Raw genomic sequence first — 15,623 nt, forward strand, 5'->3', positions numbered from 1 at the left:
GGAGGTTTCCTCCTATTAAAAGGGAGTTTTTCCTCCCCCCTGTTGACAAGTGCTTGCTTTTTGTGGGAACGTTGTGGGAACTCCCCAGTAAAGGGCCTTGAGATAATGTATATTATGATTTGGCACCATACAAATAAAACTGAAATTTGACCAAAGGATGTGTTGCCAGTTATCACAAGACTTTTTTCATGCTCATCTTCTTTAATCTGCAGTTTTGTCTAGTTTGTAAGCAATGGTTTTCTTCTTGGTGCCAAATGACTTCACACAATGTCCTTCACAATGTCTGATCAGACACTGAAACACTTATTTCCACAGGAAAAAAAAACAAACTTCAAAAGCACTGTTGTCTGTTTTTCAATGCATGTTTGCCAAAATAGTGAATTGCGCATGGTGTCATTTTACAAGGACAGTCACTGTTCCCTCTGTTACTGGGGATTAGAGAGAGTACACAGCATGAAATACTGAGAAAGATGAGTCATCTTAAGCACTGATATACCTCTGCTGCCTCTGCACAAAGTTCAGGATGCACTTGGAGGTAATATAAAGATGTCACAGGAGGAGGTGGCAGACAACCCACTCAATGACATGGACAGAAACTGGGACAGACATATCAGAAGACCAACAGCCAACCAACTACTGCAGAGATCAGCCACATAGACTACATTTGACATATACAGCAGTTAGAATGGATACACACATGCAGGGACTGTGCACACTTTGGATTCTTAGTTTATTCTGTGGTATTGTATTTGGCTTTATCTCTCTCTCTCTCTCTGTTTGGAGTTTTCTGTTTCTTGTCAGTAAAAACAACACACAATTTCAATGATTGGTGTTTTTTTTTACTATTACAAAGAAGTTAACATCTAACTAATACTAGGAAAAGTGAAATGTGATTTTGTTGAATTGTTAATGTTCCATACGATGATTACCTATAGACCGCTCATGCTTTTATTTCGAAAACTCGTAACCGGAAATGTGGTCAGAGTTCCTGCTGCTAACTGGACTGCTGTAAACTCATGTTTTTAGAGATTGAGATGAGCCACGAATTCTGTATAATTTTCCACTGCCTTAGTTTTAATGAGATGTTTTACAGTTTATGTTGATCGGAATTTAAAGGGTAAAGACACCAAAAAATATATTAAGTGTGTGAGCTATTTTTTATTACGCCTTTTGTAACTCACAGTAATCTAGCTAGCTAACATTACAGAACCATCTCGCTCCAACTATCCCAAGCAGCAGGACTGAAATCAGACTGAGACTGTGCTGTGGCGCTGACGCGGCGGTGAGAACTGACCGGTCGCTTCTTGCTTGCAGGGGGGATGTGTGACCCGACGCTGGACTACTTTCTGAGTCTGAATCAGATACAGAGGAGGGACGCTGCCGAGGTGAAGTGGTCGCACGCCGTGAACAGCAGGAGCGGGCTGGCGGAGGCTCTCGCAGGTCATTGGTCATGAGAACATAGCGGCCATTACTGTGTTCCGTGCGGACATGTCAGGGGAGCCCCGGTGCCAGGAGCGGCTGTGGCTCCTCTGAGACATCGAAGAAACGCACTGACATCGTTGGCTTCGTCCTGTCAGTGAGCACCAGGAGCCGAAAGCTGATGGAGATCATCATCCCGTCAGCAGCATTAGCGCTGTGCGGTCCTCCGTCCTGCTTTAACCGCCGAACAGACACGCCTGGTGGTGTCCGGCCATTTGATTTCAAAATCTAATTTCATAGCCACAAGTCGTGCATTATCTGTCTTTGATTCCCAACCCAGAAATCCCTCAGTTTTCTTTGCCGTTTATTCTTTCAATAATGTTTCATATTTGCTGCTTGATCACCCGTCAAACCTCAGCTTCTGCTGCCGGTTGTAGCTTTTAAAATGATTGTAGAATTTCCAGCGGCTCATTTTCTCCATGACTGGACATTAGTCACCGCTTTATTGTTGGATTGGTGGTGACATTAAATGACACTCTGCTCATAGTGACCAGTTATCAGAGAAAGGGTTGTGCCACCCATAAAGTGCTCACTTTTATGGTAGTGTTAGCGTCATTGTGCGTCACCGTGTCATTCACACACACGTGCCCAGCTCACCTGGACTCAAAATACTGTTGCTGTGGTTACGACACTTATAACAAAGGGAAATGACTTATTACATAAAATATAACAATGCGGGTGATTTTAGGTCTGTCCCAGTAGAGCGTTTGGAGTAGAGCTGAAATTAACGATCAGATGAAAGGACAAATCCATTTGTCAGTTGATAATTAATTGTCAACTATTTTGATAACTTGTGTGATTTGCGCCTTTTTTCAGTTTTACATTATTGTAAATCTAGAATCTTTTTTTGACTGTTGGTCAAAGACATTTTAACACATCACCTTGGACTAAAACTGTGATGAACATTTTTTTGTTCTTTGTTTCTTTTGACATTTTATAGACCAAACAACTAATCAAGAGCGTAATCTGCATATTAATGAGTCATGAAAAAAAATTGTTTGTTGAAAGTTAAATACAAATATATGGCTCAGACAAGCTTAGATGACAAGCCTCAGATGCTGTTGGTTTCAACTGTGCAGTATTACAGTCACAATGAATGAAGCAGTTAAATTAAGTTATCTGGACTACAGTGCATCCGGAAAGTATTCACAGCACTTCACTTTTTCCACATTTTGTTATGTTACAGCCTTATTCCAAAATGGATTCAATTCATTTTTTACCTCAAAATTCTACACACAATACCCCATAATGACAAAGTGAAAAAAGTTTGCTTGAAACTTTTGCAAATTTATTAAATATAAAAATAAAAAAAATAATCACATGTACATAAGTATTCATAGCCTTTGCTCAATACTTTGTTGAAGCACCTTTGGCAGCACTTACAGCCTCAAGTCTTTTTGAGTATGATGCTACAAGCTTGGCACACCTGTTTTTGGGCAGTTTCTCCCATTATTCTTTGCAGAACCTCTCAAGCTCCATCAGGTTGGATGGGGAGCGTCGATGCACAGCCATTTTCAGATCTCTCCAGAGATGTCAAACGGGTTCAAGTCTGGGCTCTGGCTGGGCCACTCAGGGACATTCACAGAGTTGTCCTGAAGCCACTCCTTTGTTATCTTGGCTGTGTGCTTAGGGTCGTTGTCCTGTTGGAAGATGAACCTTCGCCCCAGTCCGAGGTCCAGAGCGCTCTGGAGCAGGTTATCATCAAGGATGTCTCTGTACATTCCTGCATTCATCTTTCACTCGACCCTGACTAGTCTCCCAGTTCCTGCTGATGAAAAACATCCCCACAGCATGATGCTGCCACCACCATGCTTCACCGTAGGGATGGTACTGGTCAGGTGATGAGCGGTGCCTGGTTTCCTCCAGACATGACGCTTGGCATTCAGGCCAAAGAGTTCAATATTTGTTTCATCACACCAGAGAATTTTGTTTCTCATGGTCTGAGAGTCCTTCAGATTCCTTTTGGCAAACTCCAGGCGGCTGTCATGTGCCTTTTACTGAGGAGTGGCTTCCGTCTGGCCACTCTACCACACAGGCCTGATTGGTGGAGTGCTGCAGAAATGGTTGTCCTTCTGGAAGGTTCTCCTCTCTCCACAGAGCAACACTGGAGCACTGTCAGAGTGACCATCGGGTTCTTGGTCACCTCCCTGACTGAGGCCCTTCTGCCTCGATCGCTCAGATTGGCCGGGCAGCCAGCTCTAGGAAGAGTCCTGGTGGTTCCAAACTTCTTCCATTTACGGATGATGGAGGCCACTGTGCTCATTGGGACCTTCAATGCTGCAGGAATTTTTCAGTACCCTTCCCCAGATCTGTGCCTCGATACAATCCTGTCTCAGAGGTCTACAGACAATTCCTTGGACTTCATGGCTTGGTTTGTGCTCTGACATGCACTGTCAACTATGGGACCTTATATAGACAGGTGTGTGCATTTCCACATCATGTCCAATCAACTGAATTTACCACAGGTGGACTCTAATCAAGTTGTAGAAACATCTGAAGGATGATCAGTGGAAATAGGATGCATCTGAATACTTATGTACATGTGATTTTTGGGGGTTTTTTTTTTTTAACATATTTGCAAAAATTTCAAGCAAACTTTTTTCACTTTGTCATTATGGGGTATTAAGCACTGTGAATACTTTCCAGATGCACTGTATATATTTCTCACCAGTACCATTGTCCTCCAATAAATCCTACCTTCTTTGGCAACAGCAGGTTTTATGAGGGAGTTGGGGGAGTGGCATAGCCAGGGGCCACTCTCACGAAGGGGCACCATGATGTAGCCCTTAAGATCACACCCTACTTTGCTTTTAAACCATAAATTATATTTTACAGATTTTTAATGGTTAAATCACCCAAAGAAGGTAATAGATAATACATTAAATACAGTGTATACTTACTATACTATATACTATATATAATTTATACTATATTCTGTTTTCTGTATTCTTTAGCTACACTCACTGGGGAAAAATACAATCAAGGTGGTGCTTGGTGGATCCATCACAAATACAACCAAGCCACTTGCACGCAATATGTAAATCAGTGTTATAAACCAAAAGTTACCATCCCTCTCAGAGGTCTTGTAGACACAGTCAAATGTCGCTCCATAATCCAAACCACCACCAAAAGTTGTCACGTGGCACAGACAGGAAACGAGGCTTCACACATCATCAGTTACTGTATGTCTTACGTCTGAAACGACACATGCGTCGATTGGTGCTTCAGCTATACTCCACTCGGCCTCTCACGTAACATCACTGCATTGTACTGCTCTTGTAGCACTGTCTGTCTGGTATCCCTTGAAGAGGCCCCCTCGGCCTTAGTCTGGCATCAGTTTTGGTGGACTTGGAAGTCTTTCAGATAAATTGTGAAACATTGAAGGAATCGTTTTTTTCACAAATGTGTAATTTCATAATTAATCTACTTACATAAATGAGCCACTTGTTAGTTGCAGAATACATTTTACAGATATCTGTGTCCCATGTTGAATTAGCATTGGCAGGATACAGCAGAGATAATTGGATCCACTGTGCTATCGTACAGTATCGTTACAGCAGAGAAACTTATTGTCTTGACCTTTGGCTGGTTTGCCAGTGTGAGTCAGAAGACTGAACATCTAAAAGTGGGCATTAACTTGTGTTTAGTCTGTTGTTTGGAATTAACAGAATCATTTATTATATTATAGTTGAGAGACACACTGAGCTGGGTAAGTGAAAAAGGTGTGTCTTTCTCTATTTGTGAGTGACAGAGGAACTAGTAGTGGACTCGGGGCTGTGAACTGTTCTGCTGAATTTATTCATACTGTGAGAATGGTTTTTTTTGTTTGTTTTTTGTTGCTGGTTTAGCTGTTGTTCCTGGTTCTGGCTCTTCCTGCTACTGAAGGGATGTTGCTGTTTTTGCCGTTTGGATGGTTACTGTGTGGATTACTGCCTTACACGTCCTCTAGTTTCTCACTAATAAACAAGAAGTAAAGGCTCGTAACACCGGGCTGAGTATGGTCATTATGTGGGTGTTTTATGAATGAGGTTTTGCAGCAGCACCTGTGACTGACAGACACAGGACAGGACATGTGGATGTGACTCCCTGTATAATATACAGATATCAGATGAGAAAAATATCATGAACTCACTGATAAGTAGCTACAAAACAACATACTGTAGGACAGCTATTCTCAAAGTCCGGACTCCGATCTCGATCCAGACCGACCAGCAAGTCATCTTATATTAGGAATGCATTGGTACGATACAATGAAGTGTATGTTTACTACATTCAAAAAATATTTTAGTCTTATCAATAAATTGTTAATTGTTTAACATATTTTAGATTTTTACGGCGATCCTGGCCCGAGATTAAGATGTAACCGTGGTAACGTTGACAGCCGGCGCACGTATGATGCAACACTGTTCAGTAATCAGGCTTCATGACAACCATAGACTGTATATGAAATGACAACATTAGCACGTCAGCTAAGGGCTAGAGAGTGAGACACCAGCGTCCTCTGTCGGTGTCATCATCAGAGAGGCAGCAGAGAGGGAGGTGCCATGTCCCATCGCCATGGCATTATCTAAATGTGCAGAGAAAAGGAAGGTAGACCTAGAAAACCGAGCTTTCAAAGGTGAATGGAGGGAGAAATATGCATTTATTTTGCCCCAGTCCAGCATGAGACCCATGAGTCTAGTTTGTTCGGAGACAGTTGGAGACGTGAACTGTCAAAACTTAGAGCGGCTTAGGTTCACAAGCAAACAATTGTAGGCAAACTGTGGCATTTCTTTTGGTTGGAAGGTGTAAGCAAATTTAATAAAAGGGATCTGCTTATCACTAGTTGTTCCTGACCCTTGACCTTATCTAGAAATCAGATTTGGACCTTTGAATAACAAGTTTGAGAACCCCTGCTATAGGATATCAGAAATGAATACCAAGATAATTTTGGATAAGCCACAAGATGTGAATACCAACTTATGGTTTATAAGTTACTCTGTGAATACATTAAAATAATATTAGATAATGAGATACAGTATTATGAGTATAATATATATTATTATAAGTAGAGCAGTAATTTAATCAGTGATTTCTTCACTAACCATTTTGACCAACAAACTTGACCCTTAGGTCCCACACATATGTTGGAGGCTGACGTAATCATGAGAGGTCATGACCCCAAAGAGCCGATCATGGCACATCCCCCTGACACAGACAGTGACATCACACTGAAGGAGTGGCTGGAAGGAGTGAAGACACGAGACAAGGGAATAAAACTAGACTTTAAGAGGTGAGATCCAGTAGGATTCCTTCTGAGTAATGTGCGGTTGTGTGTGATGATAACACTGTGGTTTACTCTCTGTGCAGCCTGGAGGCAGTGTCTCCATCTATGGCTCTGCTGGAGGCAGTGCTGGCTGAACAGAGGCGTCCTGTGTGGATCAATGCAGACATTCTGTCTGGTCCTGGTGGAGGCCAGGCCAGGCCTCTGGAGCCTCAGGCTTTTCTTTCTGCTGTGGGAACTCTTCCCTCTCATACTGTGCTCTCCCTTGGCTGGACTACAGGGTGGACTGCCGGGACAGACAACCCAGGTGAAGAGACTTCATTACCACTGACTGTGTTCACAATTTGCTGATGATAGAAGAAAAATATCATGTTAACACCTCAGTCAGAGTATTCATTCTGACAGAAGGGCTATTTACTACACACATTTACTGACTGTTTACCCCCACTCTCTGCTCCCATGTTTCCTGTCTATCTCCACTGTCTGACTTGGCCTCTAAGCAAACCTGTATGTACTATCTTGCTAACACTGAGATCCCAATGTTTAAGTGTAGGTACCATTCCCTTGAATATGAAGGTGATGTCAGACCTTTGGACCCAACTGTATATACTGCTTACAGAGAGGGAGAACTTGCAGGAACTATCTGATTTGAAACAAACATTACACTGAGCAGAGAAGCTAGTTGGTAAAACACCAGAGAAAAACACAGAATACCTACAATACAACCAGTGCTAATGCAAGGAAATGGTCCTTTGTCTTTTGTCCTGCAGAAAAGGGATATCCCCTCTTCGCTGGGGCGGGACACAGCAGAGAGAGAGAGAGAGAGAGTTTAGAAACTACCTCATAGGTCGCTGATCTACAGAAGCAGTCATTCCTGTAAATGACGAGCACTATTCAGAATTATTAAGCTGATAACTGTAAGTTATTGATTAGAATTAAAGTTTACATGAGAGATTGTGACTCCTGAGAGTGACATGGATCCGATGAGTAGTGAGGACGTATCACTACAAAAACATTTTCACTCCACTCGCAGTTGTGTAGTGGTGGTAGTAGTAGTTACTTGGGAACAGCTGATATTATCATTTCAACCTGTCAGCGCCGGGTAATGTTTTTTTTCTCATCCTGCATGAGTAGTTTATTTCACCTTTCTCATATGAGCTTTAATGTATTGGTTTTGTCTGCACCACATAAATGTGTGAGAGACAGAACAGACTGGGTCTTTATGAAGTCTAGTTATGAGTGGATGATCATTACCTTCATTTTGCATCTGAACAGAAATGGTCACATATTAAGTTGGCCTTCAATAACCTGTAATTGAAGTTCAGCTTCAATTACAAGAGGGGGTTGGAAGAAATTCAATTAAAATTGAATGCCCATTCATTGGTCATTTTAAATTTGTGGTTTTTTTGGCTCATGAGCTGCTGTGTATGAGGGTGTTCAGGAAGTATTCAGACCCTTTCACTTTTTTGATCACATGATCAACAAAGACCTTCAAACATGAGTCTTGCAGGTAAAACAGGAGATTCATGTAGGATGATACTAGAGTTTAGTCGGGCAGCAGCTCAGCAGGTGAGCTGTACTGACACAGACTGGGCAGGGGAATAACTATTTACAAAAATTGAAAATTAAAATATTTCTCATATATTTGGAGGTTATGTGTATGCTGGAAAAGAATGATCTTGAGTGGATTCCAAAAGTTTGAGACCCCACTGTATATGTAACTGAAGAAGTCCTTGGATTTATTCCAAATAAACAACTTTTTGTGTTTTCATGGTTTTGAAGGAATGTCACAGTGCAACAATGTAGCTCATATTGTTGTGTTTCAATAGTTTTTGAACAACAGTTGAACTCCAAGGCAGAGAAGAATATGAAAAAATAGGCAGAGATACACACAGTACTTATTAGTCTGATACATTCCTAACCATGGCTGGTTAGAGTCTACATATGGGATTTGTTTGCAACAAGAAGTGTATAAAATAACACCAGCCATATCCTTGAAACTAGCTCCCAACAGAAACCAGTGTTACACCTCGAACAGATGGTTTTTGGAACCTGTAGATACCGTGGGTAGACAGCCTGCATGATGATATGTTTTGTTTTCATTTTCTTCAGGCTACAGCTGGGAGATGGTGCATGTGATGGAGGAGATATGTAGAACCCTTAAACGTCCTGTCACCTTCCCAGTTCGTGCAGCTCTCCTGGCCCAGTCCTTCTCCCAGCTCAGATGGCTGTTGCAGCAGTCAGACAGGTAATGATCAGCTCAGTTGAAGATCCTCTGGAGAGGCTCAGTCAGCTGAGCTGCACAGTACTTGAGCGCCCTTGGGCCAGCTGCCTTTCCAGGACATAGCTTCTTGAGCTCCACCCTCCACTGTAAGTGACAGGAACCGTGACCCCACTGTGGAGGAAGTTGCAGCTGCAGTGCCAGGGTTGCAGCAGTGTGAAGTTGCTCACCTGTGGCATGTCTGGAGAGAAGCAGCCTATCCAGCGCCTGGCCTCTTTGTGGGTGTCCTCCCTTACAGTGAAGGACAGGAGTTGAAGCTGGCAATATTTCTGGCCACAGAAAATGGGAAGTCTGTGCAGTGGCCGAATGACAACTTTTCGATTTATCTGCTCTATATGTCTCTCACCTCTGATGGCCTGGTGAGGGGTTTCTGTAGCCAAACTTACCTAAAGAGCACAGAAATAAGTTTATACGTCTTTGTGAAGTGTCACTTTCCTGCCCACAGCTGTAAACAGCAGACAGCCTCTTGAATGAGTAATTAATTCTTGCACTGACACATGATAATATCTTTGAGCTGTTAATTAAAAGTTATCCCTTCCCATGTTGTTCACAGGTACACTCTGACTGTGTGGACCGGCCGGGACGACGTGTTTACACCGCAGGACTTGCTGCCCTACAGAAAAGAGTTTGACATCAGTAGGATCTACTATGACCTGCCAGACTTTTGAAGGACAGAGCTCAATGTGACGTTGCAAGAGAAACACACACTGAGAAGTTGTCTGGCTGTGCTTTCTTTACTCTGACAGGAGACGGATGCCTACTGGTGGAGACAGGACAGTGAAACTTGTCCACCTAGTTGCAAGTTAAATCTTAGGTGTCACGTGATGAGAAATAAAATATTTTTGCAACACAAATTATGCTTGTATTTTTGTAGCTTTTCTCTAATGGATGCTTTTTTCTTGTGAAATACTGCAGAGTTACATTTCTTCTTTGCTCTAGCAACAAGTAACTTCTGATACTGCATAACAAGTTAAAGTGGCGCATCAGAGTAGAATTATAGCTCTCAGACTAACTTAACACCAGGCCAAGAAGCAGTATTTTGATGACTTCTATGGTTTAAAGTCTGTTTCACCTCTGACCCCACCCGGCATCACTGATGGGGGTGGTCAGTTGTAGTTCAGAAATGAGCTGTGTTGCACCTGTATTGGTTGTGATGTCACTGGGTCCTGGAGTGCACTTGTACATCACTACAGCTAGGTAAAAAGTGAAACCACTGAAGGGTCAAAGACCAGATTTTCAGGGGTGTTACACTACTCTTTAAAGTATCAAAAGTACTCATTATACAGATAAATCTTATTAGTATTTTATTATTATTATATTTTTTCTGTCACTAATTCATGCATGTGTCTGCCAAGTGAGTAAATGTCATTATTACTGAATATTTGATGTATAAGTATATTTTTGGTTAAATGGTCCATGTTAAATCTTAATGTGCAAAGTAACTAAAGCTTGAAATGAGTAAAAAATATTTTTTTCCATGTAGTGAAGTGTAGTATTCAGTGGTAGGAGTACAAGTACTTTGTTTAGAGTAAATATACTCTATATAGTTATATTCCACCACTTTCTTATATGATAATTTAAAACTATGGTTAAGTTTGAAGTCTCATAATATAGGAGACGTGCCTGGGATTTTAAACACAGTGATGATAGAGTTCATGTGAAGTTAGCTGTTAAGTTGCTAAACCTACTAGAAATGTTCTGAGACTCAGCAATACAGGAATATTATATATAGGACCTGCAATAATAAAGTGAGTCCTCCAAACATTTTTTATATATTAGTGTCACATCTCCTGGTGCATTTAGATTTGTAATTTGTCTAGCAGATGTGGAAATGCTCAAATAAGTTTCCCTCTTTGAAGCTGATGGAAGGAGTGTCTGTTTTTGTGTAAGCTGGAGGTAAATAGTTTGTCTGGAGGCTGATGGCTGAGTGGTGAACATAAGTTTGACAGTTAAACTTCAATCTAACTGAGATGCTGGGACATCCATGTTTTTTAAAAATCTGCTGAAGTTGTTTGGTCTCATGACCGCTACCTTCACAGTAATGTACTGTGACACTAGTCACAGTGGAGCAGATTTCCATGTTATTCTTGGAAAATAAAATGCTTGGAAAAGTCCAAAGCAATTATGTTTTTATTGTGTGCCTTTCACCACATCTAACTGTAAGTTGCACATCTTCATGCAATATATATATATATATATATATATATTTGGTACAAGGCTTATTGAAAATAGAGAGTGCAGACAGATAGTTGTGCAAACAGGTTGGTGAAGAACACTGAAGGTGTTCCAGGGACAACTGGCAGCTCTGGTGACATCACATACTCTTGTTATGGTGAAAAGAGTATGTGATGTTTTATGTTTTCAAGGATGCAGATTTTCTAACTGGCTATTTAGATTAAACGTTATTCTAAGGGAGTAAGGTCTCCCAACACAAAGAGAGCGAAGAAAAGAAAAGAGAAAAACATTGCCAGGCTGCAGTCTTTTCTTTATGTGCAGTTTGTGTTGATAATTACCCTTTTATACCAACAGTTATTTGCAGTGCGTGTTTGAATTGATTGATAATTGTACACTGTTTATGCCTTTGTATAGAATATATATTGTCATCTCTAATAGCTTCTTGTCCAAAATCGGCAAAAACAATCAGTACATAAAAAGTGGATGTTTTTCTGTTGAGCTGTATTCACTCTGCACTGTCCTCTCCCTCTCTGATGCAAGGTTATTCTCAAAAATGAAATTGTCTGTAATGTCACAGCCAAGTCTCAAATCTCTTTGGCTTTGAAAAGCAAATGTCTTGTTTCTTCATTACACAAAAATGCTGCTGGACTAAGAGATCAAATCCCCATTTTCAGCATAAAACATGTAACGTCACTATATGGACAACATGGCTCAAGGTATCAGCTGTTTTAATTGAGGAACCATGTAACTTTATTTCTAAACATGGGTGCGGTTATTAACATAGGAATTGTATGTTTAATGTCAGAATTTCAATCAGGATTTAGAGTCCATCATAGCACAGAAACAGCTCTGGTCACCAATGATCTCCTCATAGCCCCAGACAATGGACTCGTCTCTATAGGCTTCTTGTCTTATTAGATCTTGGTGCTGCATTTGACACCATCAATCACAAGATTTTATTACAGAGACTGAAATATGTCAATGAGATAAAAATGAACCACACTGGGCTGGTTTAACTCATATTTATTGGATAGATTCCAGTTTGTTCATGTTAAACAGTGACTCTTGCATGCACACAAAAGTTAGTCATGGAGTTCTGCATTTTTACTTCTAAATTCAGGTAAATTGAAGTAGATTTACTGAAGTTTAAACCTCAGGAAAACATTTATAATATAGTCACTTTGGATGGCATTACCTTGGCCTCCAATTCAACTGTAAGGAACTTTGGGGTCATTTTTGACCTCTCTTCTCTCCTCTCAATCCAACCGATCGAGGCAGATGTTCCCCTCCCCACCCTGAGTCTGGTTCTGTTGGAGGCTTCTTCCTCTTAAAAGGGAGATTTCCCTCTCCACAATTGCCAAGTGCTGCTCATGGTGGGAATGGTTGGGCTTCTCTCTATGATATTTTTCTATTTTTGAACTTACTCTGTAAAGTGCAGTGAAATAATATATATGTTATGATTTGGCACTATATAAATACAACTGAACTGAATTTAATTTCCACTTAACCACATCTGATTGAGTTGTTTAGATTTCATGGAGATGAATTAGGTTTTAGAACATGATCAAAGTACTGAATTTGGCCATCTATGATAACAAATGGCTAATATAGGATTATGAAGACTGACAGGAGCATTAAAAAGTTTTGTAAATGGAAAGGAAGTTGGAAAAGTACTACAGCATATAAATTTAGTATATAAGGTGTCACACTGACATTACATGAGCAGGCTATTACTGCAATGTGAGATACTGGTAAGTGCATATACATCCTCCCCTCTTCTTCAAAATATTATTCTAGTGGCCAAAAGTTTCCTCAAAATTGCCGAGCTGTTTCATCTGCTCACTCTGCATTGAGTGGCGTCTCCACAGCATTTTCTTGGCTTGTATATTCCTTGGTAAAACAGGTGCACAAGGTAAAAAAGGCTTTGACCCTGTAAGAACACCATTCAGTGTCTTGCTACTGCCACTCAAAGGGTAAGAAGAGCCAGAGCAGACCCCAATATCTGGTATAGGAGCATGTGGGTTCAGAGGAGGGAGGTATCCAGGGCGAGTATGGGCAATGTGATCCAGAAGTAGGGCCCCTGAGCCTCTTCGTTCCAGCCAGGCTGTGCCTCGTCTCTGGACAGAGCTCTCCAAGGACTCCCTGGATCCTGACAGAGTGGAGGGCCTGATGTTGACCAGCTTGTGCCTTTCTGTTCCCACTCCCACTCCACCACCATTCCTGGAACTATTGTGTCGGCTGCCAAACTGTGGTAACTGAGAATCAGAACTGTAGTGGCTAATACCAATGTTCTGCCGACGGACAACATTTTGCAGACTAGAAACATTCAGTTGTCTAAGACAGTCAGTGGAATCTTCATCCACAGGACTGGATTCATGGGGAAAGGGGAGACTGTCTTGATGCAAGTTTGGGTGTGAAGCAGAATGCAGTGAACTTGCAGCACTATCGTATGACATCTTTCTACCAAAGCCCCTTCTTCCACCTCCTCCCCTATTCTCATTTCCTGACACATTCTCTAGAGCTTTCAGAAGTCCTGTTGTGTCGTGGACATCGATACTGTGGTTACGTGAAACAGCAGTAGGTCTACCGTGGCTGGCAAGGCTATTGACTCTGAGGACCAAGTCCTCCTCAGGTGTAACTTCCACTGGCTCCTCTGTCAGAGAGGAGGCCTGGCTCTGCTGAAGTAGCAAGGAAGGACTTTTGGACCACTGCTCTGAGTGTAGTCTATGGAGATTAAGTTGCTTATCCATACCATTATGACGTAAAGGACTGGGGTGTTGTATTGGAGAACCTGGTTGAGATGTGACTAGGCCGGTCCACTGGGAATCCCTGAGGCCAAGAAGGGGGCTACCAGGCTGGGGAGAAGCACTTGCTAAGGAGCCCTGTGGAGGAGTTCGTAGCTGGACCTCATATGCAGACATGCAACAAGATGTTGGGGTGACATGCAGACGCTCCTCAAGGTCAGAGGTTGGAGGGACATTGAGGTACTGTTTTGTAACCTGATGCCCAGATGGCAGTTTGTTGGTGGTGATGATGATAACCTCCTTACCCTTCGCTTTGCAGGCATCCAAGAGGACCCTGAGAACATCCCTGTTTCCTGAATTGACAGCATAAACCAGTGCTGATAAGCCTGCATGATCCTCCAGAGTTGGATCAGCTCCACTGCTCAGAAGGAGTGACAGAATTTCAGCTCCAGCTTGTTCAAGGCATGCATGCATCAGAGCTGTTTTCCCTGTCTTGTCTTGGATGTTTGGATCAGCACCATTTTCCAGTAGATACCTATTGGGAGTGAAGATCACACTTATTAAACCTGGAAAGTGGCAGCTAAGGATCCTAAACAAACACATGCTTTCAAGAATCAGTAGCATTCATGTTATCCTGATAGAACGTACCGAACCATCTTGTGTTTGGGTACACTCTGTGAATCTGTATGATGTGTCTTGCAGGCCACCATAAGTGGTGTCTCGCCATGTTCATTACTCTCGTTTATGTATGCCCCTCCGTCCAAGAGCAGCCGAGTGAGACGCAGACGACTCAAACAGACTGCTTTTAGCAGAGAATTGCCATCTGTTCGAACTTCTGTTGACTCATCCATTGTAAGGACCTTGGCTGCCTCTAATCCACCTGGTCTTTGATGAAAACTCCTCACTTGTTTGTCCAAAGGTGTGCACAGTCAAGTACCTGCAATAGAGGAAGAATGCTAAGTTTTCAGCTATGGTCCATCAGATGGGCAGCTGTTGGTTGAAATTGTTCAGTTGTACTTAAGATAAACTGCAGACCCCATTTGTTTGAGTCACATCTTTTTATCTCTGATTCCAGACCCCTTCAAACCCATCCCCAGTTTTCTCTGCATGTTGTTTCTGCGTCTGCACACTGAGATATTTACATACTTTCTATGCAGGTGCTGTATGTAATATATCATACAACTGCCACATATATATATAACCTTGAGGAATAAAACAGACCCCAAAGGCAAAACTCTAGACCTGTGCAAAAGAATGACTGCAAAGGTCTGTATTAAGAGGCCTTTTCCACTGCAGGAATTTAAGGGCCAAGAACTTAAAATGTCTCCATCTTTGCGAAGGTTCTTGGTGCATAACACAGGTGATGCACCAGTGAACTGGTATTTTCCTGTGGTGCACTGAGGTTATTTGCTTGATTCACTAATCACACAACCCCCTTTACTCCAACTGACATCACATCACTAGACACAGTAACGATTAATGAGTAATTATTACAAGCTCTGTTATCTACGACAGCTAGCAGTTAGTTTACACAGGGCTTTTTCTTCACTGTTGTGAGTAGGGTTGAAGAAAAGAGAGCCCAAAATGCAGCCATTGTCAGGTTCAGGTTTTGTTTCCACTGAATTTTAGATTGTTTGGATACATTTTTTTGGCATTTTCAAAAAAATTTAAAAAGTAGTGA

At 41.7% G+C, this 15,623-nt stretch overlaps 2 protein-coding genes across 8 annotated transcripts; one reads left to right on the forward strand and one right to left on the reverse strand.

Moving 5' to 3' along the window:
- Positions 1-571: 571 nt before the first annotated feature.
- fam151b (family with sequence similarity 151 member B) lies at positions 572-9,877 on the forward strand. Of its 7 annotated transcripts, none has more exons than XM_071481856.1 (6): positions 572-740; positions 1,315-1,440; positions 6,592-6,751; positions 6,829-7,049; positions 8,855-8,990; positions 9,577-9,877. In XM_071481856.1, exons 1-6 carry the CDS (start codon positions 581-583, stop codon positions 9,689-9,691), a joined length of 918 nt encoding a protein of 305 aa, XP_071337957.1. In that variant the 5' UTR covers positions 572-580; the 3' UTR covers positions 9,692-9,877. The 7 variants fall into 7 exon arrangements, 6 of the variants coding, with proteins under 6 accessions (XP_071337957.1, XP_071337958.1, XP_071337963.1 ...); XR_011691549.1 differs by lacking the exon at positions 9,577-9,877 and adding an exon at positions 7,513-7,659 and having other exon boundaries at positions 576-740; positions 8,855-8,993; XM_071481857.1 differs by lacking the exon at positions 572-740 and adding an exon at positions 967-1,117.
- A 2,333-nt stretch (positions 9,878-12,210) lies between these two features.
- Positions 12,211-15,068, reverse strand: ankrd34bb (ankyrin repeat domain 34Bb). Its single transcript, XM_071481855.1, has 2 exons — positions 14,591-15,068; positions 12,211-14,477 (listed from the first exon to the last, which is right to left on the reverse strand). Exons 1-2 carry the CDS (start codon positions 14,791-14,793, stop codon positions 12,992-12,994), a joined length of 1,689 nt encoding a protein of 562 aa, XP_071337956.1. The 5' UTR covers positions 14,794-15,068; the 3' UTR covers positions 12,211-12,991.
- Positions 15,069-15,623: the final 555 nt, after the last annotated feature.

This window comes from Trachinotus anak, unplaced genomic scaffold, assembly GCF_046630095.1.
Source record: "Trachinotus anak isolate AG129_WGS33_773 ecotype Australia unplaced genomic scaffold, CSIRO_AGI_Tana_v1 ptg000008l, whole genome shotgun sequence".
NCBI classification, from domain to species: Eukaryota; Metazoa; Chordata; class Actinopteri; order Carangiformes; family Carangidae; genus Trachinotus; species Trachinotus anak.